A 24,039-nucleotide genomic window follows, 5' to 3' on the forward strand; every position below is an offset into this window, starting at 1 on the left:
ATAACTATCATTTTGTTAATTAATTTTAATAATATCTATTTAATTTTTAGTCTATACTCATCTCCCGAGCAATTAGACAAAGGTTTCTATGTGGTGGTAAATGACATTTTTCCTTTACCCCACAGTGTTTTGGTTTTGGTGGATACAACTACGCCCTTAATTACTTCGATAGATGATTTAGCATAAAGTGGCCTTTAATTTTAATAGTACGTGTAAATTACTATCAAACTAATCCAATGCATTCAAAATCATTCCTTCAACAGATGAATATCTCTTACAAACAACATCTAAGATGACAAATACTGAATGTTCTGGATGAATTTTTGTTGTTTTTTATGTTGAAAAAGGCAACCGTCGTTGTGCAGGGATGAGTATGACCGCTTTGCATACTAAGGTCATGGTCAATACTTTGGAATTGTACTAAACACAATTTTACGTTGAAGAAAATTGTAGGAGTTTTTAGGTAACAAGAGGAATTCAATTGATTCAATCATAGGTTACTTCAACCTAAAATTTTTAATATCGGAATATTGTTATGACAGCGTGGCGTGTTATCATCAATTTTATGTTCTATTGGTAAACTTGCTTGTGTCAGACATACGCCAGTTACTCTGCTTTCACTCAGTGATAAATAGGAAATGAGGCGACTGCACTTGCCTGATCTTGGTTGGTCCAAAACTATCGTGGTTTGCCGTGGGTGGTCTCTTTCCACTTGTGTACTGGGCGATGTTGGGCTCAAAAGAAAGGATTAGCTTCTCACAGATTGGGCTACAGTATCGCCATCGCAGGCTCACCTTTGTAAAGTTGGATCTCGCGCTATAGAAAATGACGATGTTTTTTTATCCACAAGATGGTGATTAGGATGGTTCAAGCGATAACAACCTGAAGATAGGGGTATATGAATCAGGACATCCGTGCCTCTTATTGATGACATCTGCGATCGGTTAAATATCTGTATTGTTGATATCATCAGTTATTATACTGCGAGAAACTTCAGGATATTCGCCACCAAACAGTTCTAACGCTCGTCCTGGAGTCCCGCTGCTACTGCTGGGCCCTCACATATCCAAACGAGGTGCTGCTCTGAGGGAGAGGAGCTCCTTGAAGCGGCGATCGGTGTCGTCTCTGAAGCTGTCCCAGTAGGTTTTCTTTTGGTTGATAATTTTCTGGCGTTCTGAGGTTATGAAATCATAGAGTTGGTCAATGGAGACAATTATAGGGAGGTTGTCTGATCCCAGTGAATGAATTGTAAGGTCACGTCATTTATCAGACCAGACGATGACGCAAACACTACCCTGGTCATTACCCTCGGCTATGCCCGCACAACAGCCTTTCAGCTACCAATCGGTGGGTTTGCATATTGTTTCCATCATAGTGTTTAATTCCATCTCACCTATCTTATCTCGGAGCCCATTACAATTAAATTATTGCAAAAATTATGCACCTTTCGGACTGGCAGCAGAATATTTGGTGTCAGATGTTGAAGCGGAAAATACTATGTGGAGGAGGGTAGCAAAGGGATCACGTCAGCATCCTGCCACGTAGTCAGTGAAACTACACTCCCACAGCGATGTTAGGCCGGAACAGTTCCGGAAGTGCACACCCGCTTCAGGCACCGATTAAATCTCACTGAAACCGAACGATCGTAAACTTGGTTTCAAAACACCGAACAGTACCAGGGTTCGGCCTCTGTTCTATCCCGGCCCTGACCATAGGAGGCTGCACGGAATAGTCCTCCTGCGACACGGAAAGGCTGACGCGATTGATTTGGCAGCCGCTGACCGACGATTTGGACCCATGGTCACAGTTGATGAATATTACCAAAAATTGTACTGCTTGTTATATTGGTAGAATTATTGCTGATTTGGTAGATTTTGCAAAATATTCCCCTTCATCTAAGAGGTACTTCAATAACACTTCTATAGAATCTATGTATAAAATTCGTGAAGAATTTCAGTACAGAGAAATCAGGATATTCCATTTGTACGTTCAGAAGTCTTGTATTCCCGAAATGTTTCATGAGGCTGCTTGTCAATTATGGAACTATTAAGTCAATATTTTTAAAACATTGTTTATGTTCAGGGCACTTTTATATAACCGCAGACTATCGATGTCTATTGAGATACCACATTGTATATTTTCCCTTTTTGTAGATCTAGTATTTTTTTCTTATATACAAACTATAAATAACTTTTAAAATGTCGACAATTCAAGGGATACTTATATTCACCAAAAAATTAAGTTGATGAAAAAATTCTAATATATATTTTTTGAAAGAATGCATCTTTTTCATACCAACTAACCAAAAACTTCAAAATTAGGTAATTTAAATTTGATAATTTTTGGTAGAATTTTCTTAAAATTTTTGTATCGAATGGCAATCGTGATTGAGAAGAGGATTCTCAATTGAATATTGTAATAAATTGTTTACCAGCACAAAAGTTTTGTTGACCCCTATGGATAAATAATAAATGAATGATTGTGCCGAACAGTAATGATGCCAGAGGTATGCCAAAATTTGAATCCCCCACATCCAGATAAAAGGTTCCACATTTTTTACCGATCTTACAACCTATCATCAAAATCAAAGACATCTGGTAATGTCAACTTATATGAATTAGATTTTATTGATTTATTCCGTTTTTTTTAACATTTATGATTTATGTTTATTAGCAATACACATGATTAATGTACTGCGCTTATTATCTAGATACTATAAATGTACATACGTATATACTATATATAAGACTTGTAGGTGTTTGTAGTAATTTTTGTAACTCCAATTAATGAAATTTACGCAAAAAAAAAACTAACTATAATAATAAAACAATTAAATAAAAATAATAAAAAATTATACCATGTTGTTTTTTTTAGCATTTTGTTGTAACAAAATAAAACTGATTTCAATATTCGATCAGGAGGCAGATCACTAACTATTCTAACTAAGCACTAGACACAGAGAAACAGTGCTAATATTAAAAATAGAGTGCTAAAATAAAACAAACAAAAAATAAGTAATAATAATAGTCATTAAATTGTCTTAGTACCAGAGACCGAAGATGTGTGTTTTGTTTGTTTAACGTATACAGTATGTATACGACCTGGCTTGACCTCGATCTTCCTTTAATAACGCGACGAAACAGGACCATAACGATCTTGCCCCGAGCGACCACTGTTATACATGCCGGCTCCACCACTGCTACCTCCGCCATATCCACCACTTCCACGTTCATTATAGGTGCGATCATAGCGATCTTGTGTCGACGGTATTGCACGCCAGCTGTTGTCATCCGATGTACTAGTTTTTGGCCAACCAGAACCAGAATGCATAGTTGAGGACATGCCATTACTAGAGTACTTCATGGATGAACCCACTCCACTGCCACCCATGTGAGTCGATGATGAGGGAGCCCACCCACTGCTATTGCCACCGGATCCTCCGCCAAATCCACCTGAGCTATCATAGCGTTTACTGCCTCTATAACACCGACAAATAGTAAGAATGAGTTAGCGTATGATCTTCACATTTCAACTCTATATTAACATACCCCATATCATCGACGCGTCTGTAACTGTGAGATGTTGTACGATCTTCATAACGGCCACTACCTCCACTGCCAGTTTTATGCATCGAACTGCTGGAATGATAAGAACTACTTCCACCACCACTTGTAGTTGGTAAATGGCGAATCTCCACTTCACGCTTATAGTCGTCACGACCGCTTTTACCACCGGACGAATAATCATCTAATCCCCGCTTCGAAGAAGAGGAAGCCATATAATCTCCACTGCGTTTGGTATAATCATCAGTACTGCGTTTGGTAGGTATATCGGGGAAATCATCAACTGCAGATCGTTTGGTACCACTAGAACTGCTGCCATAATCCATTCGTTTTGACGATGACGAGGAATAGTCATCTATACGTTTGCTGGATGAAGATGTTCCATAGTCATCGCGTTTATGTGTGCTGGAGAAAAAGAAGTCGCTTTTTGTAAAAGATTTATTATTGAAAATTATCCATTCAGTGCAGAGAAAAACATAAAAACGATCCATATACCAATGATGATTTTGTCACAATGATGATAACTTTAGAAAAACTTCAAGGTGTAACAACATTACAATTATAATCACACAAGCTGTCACTAGTTGTTTTGGCATGCGTTTTGCGTTGGAAGAACTCTTATGGCGACATTCTGATATTCATCACTAAAAAAAAGTTTGTACATAGACCTATTTCACTCCCCTAGTACTTGTTAAATATCACAGATGAAGTCAAGTGATTTAAAAGTTCCTTTTCGAGTTTTAAAGGATATAAAGAGATTTCCAATAAGAGTTGTTATTTTGTTATTCAACTAACGTTCCCCGTTTCCGTAACAGAACAATGATTTCTTCACTTGTGTAGCACGTAGCACCGTAAATTTGAAATCAAATCTTGTCCAGGTAAACACCATCGAAATTAGATCATAAAAATATTTATCTTCTTCTGGTCCCGTAAGAAACAATGGTTCCATTGTTTGTGTGGAACGTAGCGCCGTCATTTTGAAAGTCAACTTTGCTGCGGTAAACACCTTCGAAATTACACCACAAAACATCATTAATCATATTTCGATGGTAAGGTCCAATGGTCTCGCCGGATCATAAACCGTAGCAAACTGTCACACGTTTAGGATGGAGAGGGTTCGAAACAATAACACTTAAGGTTTCCGAATCCTAGATGTGGTTTCCGAATCCCAGATGCTCGGAGGAATGGACCTCTTTAGTCAAGATGCCTATACGATTGTCATTTAGATTCGCCATACAGATTTTCACACTATTTTAGAGATTGTTAATAATTTCAATGCATTGTTGAAGCGTCATAATCTTCTTCTGTTACTATTCCACACAGATCTGCCCTCAACCGTCCGATTCCCACGGTCCCTAACTCAACACTTGCAGGTAACGAACTCATCAACTTAAAAGCAAGATTAAAAATTATGAATATTATCATAAGCAGAAATTGGTGAAGCGTTGTTACTACTGACTGACCACACACTATCTCATACCGTAATACAAAAATTCATTTGTGGAGGATTAAAATGTTTGGCAAATAGAAATTTGTATGGTTCCATCTAGAGGTGTGCATGTGACACGAAATTGTCGTGACTCACAATTATGACAACGGCGTGAGTGTGCGTGAGCGTGATTAACAAATCAAATGTCGTGCGTGAATCACGGAAATAATTTCTTCGTGAGTGTGAGTGAGTAAAGAATTTCAGAAAAATACGCTCACAAAAATAATCCCGCCCACGGACATAAAATGCATACGAGTTGAATTCATTTGCAATTTTAGTGACATCTGGGATGTTAAGAGTTTAAAAACGCTCTCGATTTAAATCATTAAAGTATTCGTGAGTTACGATATTTTTCGCGTGTCACGGTATTTTTCGTGTCACGACATTTTCGAGCGTGAGTACAAATTTTCTTTTCGTGAGTGTGCGTGAGTCCTACCAAACTATATCGTGCGTAAGATTTTTCCGTCGTGAGTATGCTTGAGTAAAACATTGCTCACGTGCACACCCCTAGTTACATCATATATACGCCCTATACCACCCTCTCCCCACCCTATCTTCGATCCATCGTGGTAAAAATTATTTTCCTCGGGAATTCTTCAACAAAAGAGCTCAAAAATGTCACTAAATATTAAAAATACTAACATGAGCCGGATTGATAAACCGTTATCGCGTTACTATCTCGTTAATACAAATATTCATTAATACAAAATGCAGACTTCTTGCTGTGATTACGGCATATATGATCCTATAATCCCATGAATCATTCCAATTTTCAATGCACTGTCCAAATGAAGTATAGATGAAAAGTGGATACAACAAAAGCTAACTTACCTTCTTGATGTAGTGTCCAAAGTAGAATCAAACCTTGGCGGGGGTGGTGCTTCATAACGATCCGAAGTAGAAGTACGTTTACGATCAACTGGATAGTGATCATCACGTTTGCTCAAACGTTTAATAGGGTCATCACGAGTTTCCATAATTCTTCAAATGATCATCCAAAAAGAGCAGAATGGCGAAATTTTGGGAGAAAGAAAATGGCGAAACAAAACAAAAAACATTATTAATTATTAAGTAATAGCGTTTAAGGGAAGAATACCCCCAACTAAGAATAAAATATGAATCTTTTCATTTTATCTCTTTCACAAACACCGGTGGGTTGTTTTTCGAATAAATCTATATATACAACATAAAGCATACTTAAAGCTCATTTAATACCGTACGGAGATTGGGGTATATTTTATGAAAAAAATGATGATTGGTTTGATAGGTCAACGAACAAGAATGTGATGGTTTCGTTTGAGCTTAAGTAATTAGACATTATCTTGGCATTCACGCAGCGTTGGATAACACTGTATTCGAAAATCAGAAATATTTTTGGAAGAACTGCGTTTCCGAAAGAGTTTATGAGGATTTCCCAACAAATTATTACGCTACTCATACTTTAATGTAGAGTGCACTGGTAACACGCCTATAATTTTTTTCTTTGTAAGTTTTTAAACATAGCATACTTCATCTGTTGGCGCTTTATCTCAAGACGTTCCAATTCAAGTTTCTCACGTTCCAACTTCTGGCGTTCACGTTCTAAACGCAAGAGTTCAGCCTTCTCACGCTCCAATCGTTCACGTTCTAAGGCCAATTTTCTACGCTCTTCTGCTAGACGGGTTTCTTCCTGGCGTTGACGTTCTCTTATTTCACGACGACGGCGTTCCTCTTCACGCAGCTCTCGTTCACGTTCTCGCAAGCGTTGACGTTCTCGTTCTTCACGTATTTTCTTATACGAAAGGATTTCTCGTTGACGCATACGTTCTCGATTTTCCCTCTGGCGTTGATGATAATTATAACGGCTATCGTTGGTATGCAATGGGCGCCGTCTCGCCGATGATGATTCAGAGCGAGCCTTGTCGCTCCTGATGGTTTCTTTGCCCTTGTCGTCTTTGGAACGAGATGATTTATCATTGTCGTCTTTCTTCGAGTCACTATCGTCTTTTTTACCTGTGTCGCCGCCAGTGATGGATTTTTCCTTACCGCTGTTAGAAGATTTCTTAATATCATCCTTCTTGGATTCAGAACGTGTTGAACCAGAAGATTTGCCGCCACCTTCTTTAGCATTTGCAGCACCACCACTTCCACCAATTTCATTTTTGGTTCGCTCTACAGAAATAATACGGCCATGTAATTCGGTACGATGCAGATGATCTATACAGCGACTGGCATCACTGGACGAAGACATGGTTACATAGCCATAGCAACGAGTACCCGGTGTACGAGTATTGGTAACAACTTTTGCTCCAATTACTTTACCATATTTGGAGAAAATCGTTTTCAAATCACTCGCCCGTGTAGAAGATGATAAGCCGGACACCCAAAGATTACGTGATGCATTTGCCGAAGAGGATGATGATGTTTTGCTGCCACCTGCTGTTTTCGTGTTTGCGCCATTAGATGACGAAGAGTTGTTTGATGATTTCTCTGGAATTTCCATATAAATAATAACAGAGTAGAGAGAGAAGAAGGTTGAGTTATATACATAAAAATGTGTTGTACTGAAATGTTTATTATTATTTTTATTTTTTATTTTCTTTTCTTCTTTGGAATTAAAATAGAAATTCTCTTTTAATTTTTTTCACTGCATTTTTTTCGCACTGATCACTTGTGTTGTTTAGGTTGCATTTAAAAACTACAACTAAGCACATTTGAGAAATTTCTTTCTTTAGAAAATAACAACAAAATTCTTAACAAGAAAGTGTGAATTTACGGAACATGGATGGTCATTATGCGCCTGCACATCGGCTCTGGAGGAGGGGGTTCGAATGATGATGAGCTATATATGTTAACTCCTTGTAGCTATTTCTGGAACAATGTTTCTCTATATAGCAGCCATAAATAAAGAAGTTCAATTTCAGGAAAAACTGTATCAATGGACCATAATGTAGAAATACCATTACTCTACAGTTTTTGTTGAAAGTTTGTTATCCTTAGGGCTTTCTCATGTCCCAATCCTGTTTTTACAAGTGTCACAGCCCTTTATTTTAGGTCCCTGAAAATGTTACCAATCGACTATAATTTAGTACAATCATTATTCTGCTGTTGTAAATCTAGAATTCTTAGGGCTTTCTCTTGTCACAGTCGTGGGGCAGTAACGGTAGATCCACCATACCGGGTAATTTATTAACTTAAGACAATTATATTGATAAAATCGTCCTCATTCAACAACTATAGAACATCCAAAGTGTTATCCAAATATAAAGTATTTTATTGTCCTTGTAGATAACCACATTGGTTAAAAAATCCGCTCCTTAGAAATTGTTACGATGGGTCCTACATCCTATTGCATATTAAAAATGTTTTGTAGGGTTTTAAGTGTTTTATATCCAGAAGTCATCATTTCAAACGTTTCAGCTTTATATTGTCCCAAGCAAGAAATCGTTTCGTCCAATTGCGATCAATTTTGTTGAAGTCAGCGATACTGATGAGAAATGAAAACTATTCTCCGGTTAACAACGGCACAACTGTTATTTAGATATTGAAGACGTATACAATTGTCTTATATGTGGTGTCGCATACTACCAACCAAACTGCTGAAACTACAGAAGAAAAAGTAGGTCTCTTGTTATTGATCTAACAAGTGATATTGGTTCGTTTAGAAAGAATGTCAATCTTTTCCATCCAGACATGTCTGTGGAAACTATTATTATTCTTTATGTAAGAATTGATAGCACATACAAAGGTAATAGAAATGAATCAATTATCAATTATTCCAAAAGTATAGAACACAGTAGTAAACTGTAACGATCGTCGATTGTATCCTGGCTCAAGCTCCATAATCGCTTTCAAAACTTACATAGGTTTGTATACCTATTGGACTATTTCGTATCTTACTTCAATATTTCAAATAATTGTTGTTTGCGCTCCAATCATCAAGTATGGTTCTTGTTGTATACTATATCCTGAGATTGCATTTGTGAAGTTGTTGGAAACTATTAATTTTTTCTGCGAGACGTGCTTTCTGATAACTCAATAATAACCTGAAAATAGAAGTGCAGCAAATAAGATAGCAATATTCCAAAGAAGAAATACTGCCGATTCTTGGGTTAATAAAAATATCCAAATGCTCCAAAAAGTCCACAACGGTATTGAGCATTCGTAATGCCATTACATTTAAATTGGTATAGTCTCCGACATCAAGTATTTAATCGATGCATCTTTTTAGTTTTTGATCCGCAAAGATTTACTGTTTTATCCTTTCCTATCCAATACCAGTCCATAATATGTTTTCTCGTATAAATTCACACTTTCTTGTATTTAAGAATCGAAGTCCATATTTTTGCTGTTTCTTAACACTGGATGTCACTTTTTTTATGAATCATATGTTGAATATCCAAAAATGTATGTTTTCTTTTAAACACATTCAATAATTTTGTTTGACCTGTGTAAAAAGTTACCTTTATCGTCCTTTTGTCCGGATTTCGATTTATCGCTGAAAGAAATGAATACAAAAAATGATGAAATTTTGTCTGCCACAGTTTAATTGAAGCTATTTGAAATTATTCTAAATTTATATATGTTCGGTAAATGAATTATAGGGCTTTAGAGCTTTATATTTTTTTTTTTGTTTTCCATTACCTTTCTTGTTTTTTGTCACTGGTCTTGTCATCCTTTTTCTTTCCTTTATCATCTTTATGACTAGATTTTTTATCATCTTTCCCAGACTTTTCCGATTTTGTGTCTTTTGTGGATTTTTTCTCGGACGCTAAAACGGAAAAAAACTCTTGTTAATATTTTCTAAAAAAAAAAAAACAATAAATAATGACTAATGTATTAATTTAATTATTTTACATGAATACGTCAAATATTATAGAAACAATTCAACACAATATTTTTTGATCTAAAAACAATTATTAAAATTGTTAATCTTTATTCAACGGACTATCAAATTAAAAATGTTTTAATTATTATTTTACAGAGAAGCAAGCGCAAGAGGTTTCATATTCTCCCTTCAAGTACCACAAAACACCTCAATGGAGTACAGAAAATGAGGCATTATCAAAGCGTGGACTAACATTCTCCTAACATGAAAAGCTAGTACTAACTCTGTGTTATACAGGTGACGAAGGGCAAGGTGGGTGTGGGCAACCACGTTGTCAATATGCGTAGAAAAAGATAGCCTATTATCTATAGTGACACCTAAGCACTTTGTGCTCTGAACAAAATTAATCGTCTGGGAGTCATATAACAAATTAATATCCTCAGAACTACTAGGGGAAAACAGGACTGCCTTAGTTTTTGTCGGGTTCACCGACAATCTGTTCGAAGTCATCTATGACAATACCAGGTTCATGACATGGTCAATCTTCGCCTGCAACACGTCGGCAAAGTGGCTCTCACCGCTAAAAAGCAATTGAATATCATCCGCATACGAAAATGGCATGATCAAACAAGCCATTAATTAATGTAATGAATAATAATGGGTCGAGGACCGATCCCTGGGGAACACCGCTTCTCACAGGGAGGACATCAGAAGCTAAATCTTTATCTTGGACATACTGACGCCAAATATGAATTAATGAGCCTACATGCGTTTGAAGAAAAGCCATAAATGGAATGAAGCTTCCGTATCAAAATACCGTGGTCTAATCGATCAAATGCCTTTACAAGGTCGAGACAAGGTCCTATGGTTCACAAAATTGCTTTTGATGAAATCAGTCAGACCTACTGACAACATCGCAGAACTTCTGTGACTCCTAAAACCACATTGGACGTCGCTGAGCATGTTGTTAAGCTCCAAATATTCCGACATTTGTCTCTTTAAAACATATTCGACCACCTTCGACAATATGGGCAGCAATGATATTGGCCGATACATATCCAAAGATGTGGGATCGGACTTTTTCCTGATCGGTACAACCTTGCCGATTTTCCAACCACTTGGAAAGGAAGACGTCATAATAATAGTATTAACTACATGAAGAAAGTACCTCGACAGATGAGGAAAAATTATCTTAAAAAATTTCAAAGGGTACCCGTCACAGCCTGGTGCATTAGACTTAATTTGCTCGAAAGCCATAATAAGATAATCGGATGAAATGCAACTGAAGGAAAATCCGGTTTCCACAAAATCAATCGGAAACGTTCGATCTCCTTCCACAGTAGGACCCAACTGGTTACGCACATAAGCCGAATTCAAATCATTAACATCATCCACCGTAGTATGATCAGAACGAAAACCATCATCACTTATTAGTCCATCCCCCCTGATTACATTCCACATCGCTTTCGAACTCGAGCATTCGCGAAACATTGAAGCATGGGATTTGCATTTCATCCTTCTCTTGGCAGTATTCGCACGATTGCGGGTCCTACAAAATACCCGCCAATTCTCCTCATTCCTCTCGCGATGGAATGCCCTATAGGCAGAATCTGCCAATGACGGGTGGTACCGAACCTCTAGGGAGTTAAAGACAGAGAGGACGACATTAATTCCATTCATCAAAACATTGAGTTGGAAGTCCACGTCTGAAGATTCATATATGCCCGCAAAGCCCGCCAATTGCATGAGTGAATCTAACTCATTGGTATCAAAGCGCTCACAATCCACGTACTCGAAAAATTGCGGATTTCGGCGAGCCGCAACTTCAACTGAAATAAAAATAAATGCATGTTTCGATACATTAGGGCAAATAAACTGACCACGGTGCCCAAATAACCGAGGTGTCGATATCAGAAAATAGTCAATCAGGAAGCCCGATGTTATGCTTTCTATTTGGTAAGTGTGGCTTATATTGGTACAGACTAAAGCTCGACCCGAGAATTGGCTTCGATATTTGGCCATTAATCGAAAATCTGTTATTTATCTGCCTTCGGCGTGTTGAGGCCGTTTAACCAAACCGGAGCTTGGTTTTACGTGAGGTTATGCTAGTTTCAACAACAATATATGAGTTTTCAGAAACAACTAAATGTGTGGCAATACATTCCCAATGGGAAATGATGTGTAAGGGCCTGTCCCAATTTGATTGATTTTTGTATTGGGACATGTCCATACGTACGAAAGAGGCCAATCACTTTAACCATGGCGGGTTAAATTTATACTTTAGGATATTGCTTGGACTTATCCCAAAGCCCAGTCCTGAAGGAAACAAATTTGAAAATGTGTTGACCAATATTTCAATAATTCAGTAAATCTGTAGTTCCAATTAGGTTTTACTGTCAAGAGAGTATGTAAAATAAAAAAATAAAAAAAAAATAAATACAAAATATGAACATATCTTTTGTTTTTTAATTTTTAATAATTTTCCGTAGTACTATTTAGTTTATCTGATCGGCTCCCCAGCCTAACTATAAATTTTCAGTTTTTGGAAATATAAAATAAATTTATATTAGTCCCAGTACGAGGTAGACAAATACAAATAAAGAATAATAATATCGGAATTAATAAGGTAAGTTCGAATCCATATAATGCGTAAGTTTCAAACGAAAGGAGTTATTACACTGGGAAAATATCCGCAATTCAAGCGGCAACCCATTCCAACAACGCACAATTCTCACTAAGAAAGACCTAGCGAAATTACTTCTCCTAATGCGGGGAAGAACCAATTGTGGGTTTCTTGACGAACGCGAAAAGGAGAAGAAAGAACATAAAGTTAACGGACTAGAAGAATATATAACCTTATGAAATAAAATAAGATTTCGATAGTCAACAAAATTACGGAGAGAGGCCAAGGAAACTCCTCACGTAGCCAGAAATCGAATCCCTCCTTCGAACATTGTAAGCAAAGCGAACAATCGCATTCACTATGCGTCTGAGCTTCGTAAAAAGTTGTGCAGAGCACCCTGAGATAATTTCAAGGCCGTAAAGAACTTGAGACATCAAGATCGAATGTGCCAATTTAAGCCTGACATAGAGAGGCAAATATAAACCCGATGAATAAATACTGCGTAAAGTAGACCAAATCCTTCCAGACAGTGCATCAATATGGAACTGGAACGAAAGCTCAGAGTCGAGCACGACACCCCAACAACGGTGTCTATCAACAAACTCAATCCTCTCATTCCCAAGGAGCAATTGCGGCAATTGAGAGTGACTACTCCTCATTAACCAAGGCCCAGCGCATAAATCGATCTAAACCAGCATTAATCTCACCCTCAAAGTTCCCAGCCAAAGAACCAAAATCACTAAATAGTAAGAAAATGTCATCCGCAAAAACGAACGTCCTACACAAACTCGAATTCGTGTAACAATGGACATCATTCACATACAGAATGAACTAGAGTGGTCCTAAAACCGAACCCTGAGGTAAACCAGAAGACAGTGGAAGAAAGCCAAATTCAGAACCATTTAAAGCAAAAAATTGTTCCCTATGCCTTAAATATGAATAAATCAACCTACAAGCCGATAACGAAAAACTAAATTGACTACCAAGTTTAGCAATCAATCTTGCATAACTCACGGAGTCAAAGGTCAAGAGACACAAGAGTACTCAAACGACCATTGTTAATATCCGAACGGGCATGATCAGTCAATGATAACAACAAATGGGTCGTATTTAGACCCTGGCGAAACGCATATTGAAATTCATGAATAAGACTAGAAGTAGCCTCGAGTATATGCCCCTTCATGATATGCTCAACAGTTTTAGAAGCAGCAGGTAGAATAGAAATAGGACGCAAATCACCAGGTTCAGAAATAACACGACATTTGGGTATAGGTACTACACGAGCTTTCTTTCAAGCGGTAGGAAATGTAGATGTCGTCAGAATGCAGTTTACCAAATCCAAGACAATGCCAGACACAAATGGAAAAATAATTTTAAAAAAATGGATGGGCACACCATCCACCCCTACCGATTTAGATCCCACGGCGGCGGGTTCTACGCACCGGATTGACCCGATGGATACCAGCCATCGGCCAGCGGCTGCCACCTCAGTGTACGTGTTGTCTCGTCCATTTTTTCGTGTTGGAGAAGGTGCATCCCGGGGAGCCTTCTCCGTCTGCTTTTGGTCCGAGCCGGGATAGAGGAAAACCCCGGACCATGATACTGTGCCGTCTGCCGAAATCGAATTCACCATCGCTCGGTTTCGGTGAGGTGTAACCGGTGCATGGAATGGGTGCACTTCCGGAATTGCTCCGGCCTAACATCGCTGCGGGAGTATAGTCAAACTGACTTCGTGGCAGGATGCTGTGCCAATGACAGCAGCAGTGGGTCATCTGATTATGTGACCCCACCGACTTCTCCCGCACAACAATATTCTCCGCCGCAGCATCTTACACCGAATATTGTTGTACCAGTTCCGGAGAGTGCATCATTTTTGCAATTTAATTGCAACGGGCTCCGTGGTAAGATTAGTGAGATCGTAGACTTTATGAATCGGAAAAGGATAAGGGTCGCGGCGATCCAGGAAACAAAGCTGAATCCCACCTGCAGCCTACGACATTGTGATGGGTACAATGTCCTACGGAAGGATCGCACAAGAAATGGAGGTGGTGGCCTGGCTTTCATATTACACCGTTCCGTGCAGTATAGACCTATCACGCTTGTGCTAGACACTAATGACCCGTACATGGAATGTATGGGGGTAGCAGTTAAGTGTGGGGCTGCCGAGATAGAGCTATACAATGTGTACATACCGCCGGTTGGTAGCTGTGCTCCTGGTTATAGCCCAAACATTGAGTGGTTGTTGAGCGGGCATAACCGATTGGTTCTAGGAGATTTTAATGCCCACCATGAACTTTGGCATTCTCTCCTGGGTAATGACCAGAGGGGCATAGCTTTGGCAGAGCAGATAGACGACTCCACATTTTGCACGGTGAACGAAGAGGCCCCCACGAGAATTATGGGTGACTGCAGCAGTTCGCCAGACTTATCGTTAGCATCGCCTGGTCTGATAAATGACGTCTCCTGGCAACCCGTCATTTCATTGGGTTCGGACCACCTCCCCATAATTCTCACCATCAACCGACCCTCCGATTTCATAACCTCTGAACGCCGGACGTTTATTAATCAAAAGAAAGCCAACTGGGAAGGCTTCAGAGAATACACCGATCGCCGCTTCAGTGAGCTCCCGTCCCCCTCACATGTTCATGTTGCCCAGAGGGAGTTCCGGGACATCATCAACGCAGCAGCCGCTCGCTTCATACCCGCTGGTCGAATTGCCCAGGTGAGGCCCAACTTCCCAGCCGAAGCGGCGGGACTCGCAGACGAGCGTGATGAACGCCGTCGTGCTAACCCTGCTGATCCTAGAATCAGAGAACTAAATCTAGAGATTAGTAAGATAGTCGACGAGCACAAGCGGAACACTTGGTTAGAGCACCTGAAGCAATGTAACTTAGGAACAGGAACTGGTAAATTGTGGTCAACAGTTAGAGCCCTCTCGAACCCCTCCACAAGGGATGATGGGATTTCAGTCACATTTGGCGACGTGACTGTGACTGATCCGAAGAGGTGCGCCAAATACTTCAACCGACAGTTTGTCGAGCATCCCGAGAGTGATAGAGCGAAAAGGAGAGCCACCCGTCGTGTACGTGGTCTCCGAGCCGATGACACACCACAATTTACTGCAGTCGAAGTTACCAATGTCATCAACAGCGCGAAACCATCTAAGGCGCTGGGCCCTGACGGAATTTCAATGCTAATGCTGAAGCATCTGGGAATACTGGGAGTTGAGTACCTGACCAGACTCGTCAATTTGTCTTTGGAATCACACATTATACCCGATGTCTGGAAAATGGGAAGGGTGATTCCACTACTGAAACCGGGCAAAGATTCGAGCAAAGGTGAATCGTACAGACCGATATCCCTTCTGTCGCCAGTAGCCAAGACACTTGAGGCATTACTCCTCCCCAGCCTTGTGGAGAATTTTCCAGCTGCCCACCATCAACATGGATTCCGTAAGGTACATAGTACGACAACAGCCTTACATGCCATTTCGACACATATTAATAAGGGACTTAACCAGCCCAGGCCGTGTCACAGGACGGTCCTCGTGGCGCTTGACCTATCGAAAGCATTCGATACGGTCAACCATGCCACATTATTTGAGGACATCGAGAATACGTCCCTACCGGCAGGAGCGAAGCGTTGGGTGCTGAATTATATGTGTGGACGCCAGTCGTACGTGGAATTCAGGGACAGAAAGTCAAGACCGCGTAGAGTTAAACAGGGAGTTCCCCAAGGTGGGGTGATATCTCCGGCACTGTTTAACCTCTACATGTCCTCGATTCCACCCCCTCCTGACGGCGTCGAGATTGTATCATATGCGGATGACTGTACAATCTTGGCATCTGGGCCCAATGTTGATGACATTTGCGATCGGTTGAACGTCTACATAGCTAATCTTACCAGTTATTTCACTGCGAGAAACTTGAGGATATCCCCCACCAAATCCTCAGCCACACTATTTACTACATGGACGGCAGAAGTGCGCAGGCAGTTGAATATCAGAGTCGATGGAGTAATAATTCCGACCACAAATTACCCCAAGATTCTTGGGGTCACATTCGACAGCCTTTTTAGGTCATCTGCCCATGCCACTGCAATTTGTAATAAGCTCCGTGGTAGAAACAAGGTCCTCAAGTCACTAGCCGGCAGTACTTGGGGTGCGGACAAAGAAACCTTGCTAACTACTTATAAGGCAATTGGCCGGTCAGTGGTAAACTATGCAGCGCCAGTGTGGACACCGCAGACCAGTGATACGCAGTGGAATAACATACAAACCTGCCAGAACGCTGCTCTTAGAACTGCGACTGGGTGTCTCCGCAGCACACCCCTGGATCACCTTTATGTGGAGACAAAGATCATCCCTGTGCGAAGACACAACTACATGTTGTCAAAGCAGTATCTCCTGGGTTGTTATCGCAGTAATCATCCAAACCACCATCTTATGGATACACAACCACCACCCAGGAACGTAAGGGTTGATATACATAATCTAGAGCGCGAGATCCAGCGCTATAAAAGAGAGCCTCTAGATCAAGCAGCGTACCAGGCAGGTTTGAACAGGATTCATGAGGATACTGTAGCTGAAGCGGTGAGAAGCTACAAGGTTAATCCTGTTCTTGGAGTCCGACCACCGCCCATAGCACCGGAGGAAAGAGACCTCCCACGGCAGACTAGGGTAGTTTTGGCCCAATTAAGATCAGGCAAGTGCAGCCGCCTCAATTCCTACTTATCGGTGATTGATAGCAGCGTAGCTGACGTTTGTCCAATTTGCAACCAAGGGCCACACGACACGCGTCATCTTTTCTCTTGCCCAGCCAAACCAACCCGACTTACCACCAGATCACTCTGGACACACCCCATCTTAGTCGCAGAGTTCCTTGATCTGCCAACAAGCTGATGTACCAAGCGTATAACATGAAATGGATGAGATCACAATAAACTGTTACAACAACAACAACAACCGATTTAGATTTAACTTTCCCCATAGCCTCAAGAAACTCAACCTCATCGACACAACGAAAAGAAAATGTCGAATCAGACTCATGGAAATGATCAAAATCGAATTCTTCAACCCGGCTGACAGGAAATGCACCGTTGGCGAAAAAGGCATTAATCTATATATATATATATATATATAAAATTCAATCTATGTTTGTTTATTTGTTTGTTTGTTTGTTTGTATGAACCGAGTTGGCTCCGAAACGGCTGAACCGATTTACTTGAAACTTTCAGAGATCATAGGGGACGTTCATGTGGTTAAAATAGGGTACCTCATTTTTTGACACCTGGTCGCGGAGGGGGACCTCCCCTTTGTCGGACTTTTTCAAAATTGGACCAAAGTTGACCGATTTGCTTGAAATTTTCATTGAAGGTTGGGGTTGGCAACTAGACAAAGATCCGCGGAGGGGGACCTCCCCTTTGTTCGACTTTTTTTAAAGTACAGTGAAGAAACTAAAATTCTCTAAATTATCTGAGATTTAAAAAGAACATGCGGTGAGGTTATGGAATTAATATGGGGTACCTGATGATTTCATATGCGGACGGGCAGGGGAACCTCCCCCTTGCCTTACTTTTTGAAACTTGGAACAAAATTATGAGATTTGCATGAAATTTTCATTGAATGTTGGGGTTGGCATCTAGACAAAAATCCGCTACATTATTTTTCGATATTTGGTCGGGGAGGGGGCCACCCCTTTGCCCGACTTTTTTTTTAAAGTACAGTGAAAACAAAACTAAACTCCCCCGACTGAAATTTTACGGAAAAATGGGTGAGGTTATGAAATTTATATCAGGTTCCTGATTTTTTAATAAAAATAAAAGTGCATAGGGAGACATCCGCTTCTCTTAAGTACATACAGAGAAACAATTAAACTTTACCGAGTTACTTGTAATTTACAGAGGACTGGGGAGAGATCGTAACCTCTGTCAACCGTAATAGTTGATACCTGATTTTGTGATTTTTGGACGGAAGAGAGGCCGCCCTTTAGGCTTATAATTTGCTTGACATTTTCTGGGACGTTTACAAAAGATACGCTTTTCGACATTTGGTCGGGGAGGAGGTCCTCCTCTAAAACTGCAAAAAAAAATGGCTCTATTAACCATGTTCCTTAATCTATATCTGTCCATAAAGCTCGAAAAATAATTGTATAATTAGATATAATGCATTTGGACGTCAATTGCCTGTTTCGGTATCAGGCTAACATGAAATATAAAAAAATTTAAGTTTTCTTGAAATTTACAAAGGAAGCGGGGGAAAAGGTTATAAATGAAGAGGCAACCTTCATTGCCCCACACTTGAAGGAAAGTTTCAATAATTTTCAGGGAAGGTTAGGGGTGCTATTCACTCCGGTGTTTGTCGATATTGTATCGGGGAAAGTGACGTCCCTTTAAAACAATAGAGCAAAAATTAAACATCTCCGATCTACTTGAAATTTACAGGGAACGTGGGAGGAGGTGATGAAATTTATACATGATTTTTAGATTAATATATGATTTTTCGATATCTGGTTGGGGAAGGGGAAAATTGAAATAAAAATTTTTTACTACTTTTGCCTTTTCCGATTTATTGGATGGGAAACAGTAATTCTTTGTATGTTATTATAATATAATGCTTAATTTTCAGATATGTTGAGGAGAAGGATACCTTTCCTTGACAAACCACACTTAAAATTCACAAGAAATATAGAAGAAGGTACACCCTCTCCCGCCGTATTTGTACCTATAAACGAAAAATCAAGTAGTCCGATTTGTTTAAAAGAATTCAAATCTTTTCGAATTTGTTTTCAGCACGAAGGATATAGTTGACTAAGTTAACGCAAAATGTTCCTCCAAATACGCTTCGGAAGGCGCAGCGAAGCGGGCCGGGTTACGCTAGTACTTTCTACATCAAAATTAGTCTCCACAGAGTGATCAGAAATACACCCAGAACTACGCAAGACTTTCCATATGCCAGAAGAGTCTAAAGTCCCAAACAAAGTTGAGTAGTGCAACCTCTTTGCCTTGCGTATTACAGCCTTTGCCCTATTCCGGTATTTACGGTACGTAACCCAGTATGGTAAGTACCCCCGTATGGTACTTAAATTTTCGGTAAATCCTAATTTTCTCGTGACAGAAAATATTATGTAGGGTGAGTGCAGCAAATGTGGTATACCCGTTTGTTTTTCGATAGCCATTTTTTTTTTGTTTTTCTCCGAAGAGGCTAAGATTTTACAACATTCATTTTACTAGTGTTAGCCATCCACGCAACTATGAGCGAAAAATAAGAAACCCATTATTTCCGATATATCTAAATAAAAATTCTGAATTGCCAATTTTGAATGCTGCAAGTACTAAAGAGTATCAAGGCATATGTAGGAAGGTATATTCAAGTTATCAGCTGATTACAATGTTTTCTTCGCTGGCAAAGTTTTAATAGTCGAAAATGAAACATTTGGCTAGCATTGGTAAACAAAAAATGGCATAAATTGACGTGAGAATTCACTAGCCATGGGGGGCTAAGAAATTTGAAATTTGTTGAAACTTCTTGACATTTACGACATCACATGGCTTGATAAGTTTTGATTACATCAAAAAAATATTTTTTTTTTTTGAGATACAGAAAAATAGCTATTTTTTTATAAAATTGATATCTCACCATAGCAGAAAAATTTCGTTTTCGAACAGGCCCTTGTTTATATTCAAATATATTTTATTAGTGACATTGGTGTAGGTAAAGAGATTTTAAGAGTGTACCATCTACTCAAATTTATTATTTGTGAAGTATACTAACAAAGCATACACATTGTAGCAAGCTAATAATTTCCGATCTGATAATTTCCGATCGTTTTTTTTTAATTTTTTCATGAAATTAAATTTATATTTTAAGTTTTTAATATTACTAATAACAAAGATAAAAGAATATCGCGCTAGAAAGTGTAAAACTCCTGAATATGGCAATGTTTTGTTCTGAAATTCAAAGTTCGCAAACGTGGACATTTTCACTAACGTAAACTCTCGTGGTTTTTATAGTTGACGTTACCGCGAGTGAACTTTATATCCGGCTGATGAGTCCTTCTCTGCCATGGTCCGGATCATGGCGTGTACGCTCGCTGTCCCTACGTTACGGGAACGAGGCCCTCACGGTGGGCGATTTCATTTGTTTTATATGGTGTATTATTAAAACAAGTTTCACGTTTTCGTTCAATAAATTAGGTTACAGGAAATATGCCGAAAGTTATAAAATTATGCATTTATAAAGAAATTGGGAGAATTGGATTTGTTCTTCGGCGGAATATTGCCCTTTTACCCGAAAAACGAATTCGGTGGAGTTCTACTCTTTACTTAGAAAGAATTGTTTTCATAGTTTTGTTAGATTTTGTAGACTTTGGCAAATTACTATTTTTTAAATTTTTAATTTATTGTATTTTCTGACAGTTCATAAATGTAAGGTCGCGTCTAGATAAAATAATCAAAGATATCAAATATGCAGCAGCCACAGGATTGTAAATTGAAACATTGCCAAAAAATGAACACTAATTCGATTCCTCAAATACTAAAGATATCCAACAAAACTACACACAAAAAATTTTTCCGATTCAATCACGAAATTAATTGATCCAATTAATTTTTTAATCTTCAATCAATGAAATGATAGTATCAATTAAAAAATTAATTGAAAGTCAATTAAAAAATTAACTGATACTATTAATTTTTGTGATTGATTTTTGTTTCAATTAAAAAATTTAATGATTCAATTAAATTTTTAACTGAATATTTTTTAAAATTCAATTAAAATTTTAATTGGAAAAATTTTCGTAAATTTTTTTTTTTTCTGTGTATTTGGAATCCATTGAATAAGTTTGAATACGAACAGAAGCTTGATGTATGTAATTTAACGCAAAAAGTTTATGGATCGCTCTAAAGCATGTACCTGATCAATGAGTGCTGCCCAATATACAAACTGTTCAAATAAATATATATAATATATACGAATAGCCGAAAAAAGTCTCGAAGCCTATATCCTCAATACTTTCAGATTTTCTATAATTATTGTGGGTTTAAATTTCCACCCTATGAAATTAACTTAATCCTTTGACCTTAGGATAAATGTATTCAAATTGACGCATTAACTTACCCGTGGATTTGTCTTTGTCGTCAGGTGCCTGAAATGTAATATGAAAGATTAAATTTACTGAATTTAAAGATTTTCGATCAAAATTACCTCATCATGTAGAAGTTGTTGCTCGTCCTCTCCTATTGTCAAATTTATTCCTTCTTCGTTCTCATTATTTCCTTCTTTATAAAAAAATATTATTAGTCTATGGTGTCTTTAGAATGCTGGACATTATGCTTCATTATGACATACTCCATGGAACGATTTGTTTTTTATTAGGGACCTTTTTACCCGTCAAACCATCGTTTCATGTACATCGTCGTAAGAAGATCGTGAACAACTTCGCAATATTTACCTGTATCTGCATTGGCTTCGTCTTCTTCAAAAGTTTCTTCTGTAGCCTCATGCTCGTCGCCGTTGCCCTCAACTTCTGCATGTTCCTCCTCATATTCCTCTTCTTCGTCGTAGGCAGCTTCTTCATCTTCTCCATTCTCATGACATTCATCATCTACCTCACCAACTTGATCAGTTTCCATATCATCAGTCTCATTATGATCATTGGTGTCCTCCATGTTCTCTTCTTCTCCTTCGTTTTCTGCCTCCTCATCCTCTGCAATTTCCTCCTCTGTTTTTTGAAAAGATAAAACATTGAACACATGTAAACTTTGAATATGACTTTTTGCTAAATAGTTTTTAGTTCCAAAACGTTAATATGAAAAAACGGCTTTTAAACATTGCGATGTATTGGAGTACCAGTCCTGTGATATTTCTGTCAGTGACACTTTGCATCAATTTCCCTTTTGGGTGCTAGTGTATTTTTATATATATTATATAGTGGTTTTGAAAATGCTATATACACTGAATTTTCCAATTGTGTTTATACAATTTTCTTTGATAAATAAAATTTAACTAAAAAATATTTTAGGATTTACATTGTATGTACAGTGAGCAGAATAAATCATGTTACCCATAGTGCTAGTGGTAATGTCTGAAAACACACTAAGGCAAATTTTTAGTACTTATTGATTGGGTGTTTGTTTTATCGTCTTTCGCAAATGCCACTACTTCGAATCGCCAGGAAATTTTCTGGCATGGAAGTTTTCTGACTTGAAAACGAAAGGTTCCGAGTCCAATGCTCGGTGTATCCGATCATTATTTTTATTTTTTTTTTAATAACTATAGCTTTTATGACTACTTTTAGTCACTGATTCGATTCCCCGAGAACACTATCGCGTAGTGGGACATTTGTTCCCGAACGGGGACACTAATTCGATAAAAAAAATGATATCGCCTCTGAAACTGCTCCTACTTTTATTATTTCGAAATAAAAGAATCAAAATAATTTGTTTTCGTTTGAAATATGAAGGAAAGTTTTTTTGTTATGATTTTAGGGCAACAGGGCATACAAATTTGTTTAAGGGTATTTTGAGAAATTGCCATTGGCAAGATGACTTTTGCTGCTCACTGTTTATAATTATATGAGACTTCTTACCTGGTTCGGGTTCTGGCTCTGGTTCGGGTTCCGGTTTCTTTGCTGGTTCTTGCTTCTTTTCTGCAACTTTTGGTTTCTCTACTGTCTTTGGTTTAGCGGAACTATCCTTTGCAACTGTAGTCTTCTGTGCTACGGGTTTCTTAGGGGTTCCCGTTTTTTGATTACCACCGAACATATATTTGGCTGGGTCATGCCCCTCCCTCTTTAAAGCCTAGACGAGAAGTATTAATATATTGAGAAATATTTTTTTAGTGTTTATTTTATTTATTACCTTCTCCAATCTCTCTATTAATGACGCTTTGGAGCCTACAGTGTCTAATTTTCTTTTTTCCAATTCATCCTTGAGATCACACACACGTAATTCTGCTAACTTCTTCCCTGTATCAGACATGCTTTTTGTTATGTGTTTCTATAATATTATATCCGTCTAGTAATTGAATTGTTTGGTTTGGTGTAATTTCTATAGTGTTTTATTTTTATTTTTAATAATTTTCCTCGTTAACTCAGTGATAAAATGTGTATATGCTAACAACACGCCGAATGAAGTAAAAGTGCAAAATGGCGTACCAAATTAGAAGTATGTAGAACAGGAATTTGTCAAACCTTGACAGTTCTAATTGCAACTCTGACATTTTATTGCACAATAAATCTATAAAACCTATAAGGACCAATACATCAAAAAATCGAAGCGATCCATATTAGGTCTGTTTGCGAACTTTTCCAGTAAAATTCTTATATAGTAAAAACGTGTAAAGGCTGGTTCTATGTTCGATTTACACTGCGAAAACCAAAAAAATGCGAAAAACTAGCGAAATTTTTTCCTATTGTGGTACTTTATTTTTTTTCGAGTTGAAAAACTGACGTTTATAGCATGGCGCCATTCGCAATGTGAATTAAGAAAAAAAATTATTTATTAAAACTATTTGTGGGGTTATAACGCAAGCACGGATCATATTTTCATTAATCATTAA

At 38.4% G+C, this 24,039-nt stretch overlaps 2 protein-coding genes across 5 annotated transcripts in view; one reads left to right on the forward strand and one right to left on the reverse strand.

The window, feature by feature from the left end:
* Positions 1 to 2,854, forward strand: part of niki (nimA-like kinase) — a 21,054-nt gene extending 18,200 nt beyond the window's left edge. Inside the window, exons 14-15 of one of the 2 annotated variants that reach the window (XM_075290685.1) lie at positions 51 to 206; positions 264 to 2,854. In XM_075290685.1, the coding sequence (XP_075146800.1) occupies positions 51 to 186 (136 nt within the window). In that variant the 3' untranslated portion in view covers positions 187 to 206; positions 264 to 2,854. Of the gene's footprint in view, positions 1 to 50 lie in introns of both variants that reach the window. The other variant, XM_075290684.1, reaches the window with a different exon arrangement.
* Saf-B (Scaffold attachment factor B) lies at positions 2,599 to 23,624 on the reverse strand. Of its 3 annotated transcripts, none has more exons than XM_075290682.1 (11): positions 23,340 to 23,624; positions 23,069 to 23,279; positions 21,932 to 22,201; positions 21,685 to 21,755; positions 21,598 to 21,625; positions 9,676 to 9,802; positions 9,495 to 9,529; positions 6,561 to 7,521; positions 5,884 to 6,033; positions 3,549 to 3,986; positions 2,599 to 3,478 (listed from the first exon to the last, which is right to left on the reverse strand). In XM_075290682.1, exons 1-11 carry the CDS (start codon positions 23,457 to 23,459, stop codon positions 3,124 to 3,126), a joined length of 2,766 nt encoding a protein of 921 aa, XP_075146797.1. In that variant the 5' UTR covers positions 23,460 to 23,624; the 3' UTR covers positions 2,599 to 3,123. The 3 variants fall into 3 exon arrangements, with proteins under 3 accessions (XP_075146797.1, XP_075146796.1, XP_075146798.1); XM_075290681.1 differs by having other exon boundaries at positions 21,685 to 21,758; XM_075290683.1 differs by having other exon boundaries at positions 3,549 to 3,968; positions 21,685 to 21,758; positions 23,340 to 23,623.
* Between the last annotated feature and the right edge of the window lie 415 nt (positions 23,625 to 24,039).

This window comes from Haematobia irritans, chromosome 1 (assembly GCF_050003625.1).
Source record: "Haematobia irritans isolate KBUSLIRL chromosome 1, ASM5000362v1, whole genome shotgun sequence".
Lineage (NCBI taxonomy): Eukaryota > Metazoa > Arthropoda > Insecta > Diptera > Muscidae > Haematobia > Haematobia irritans.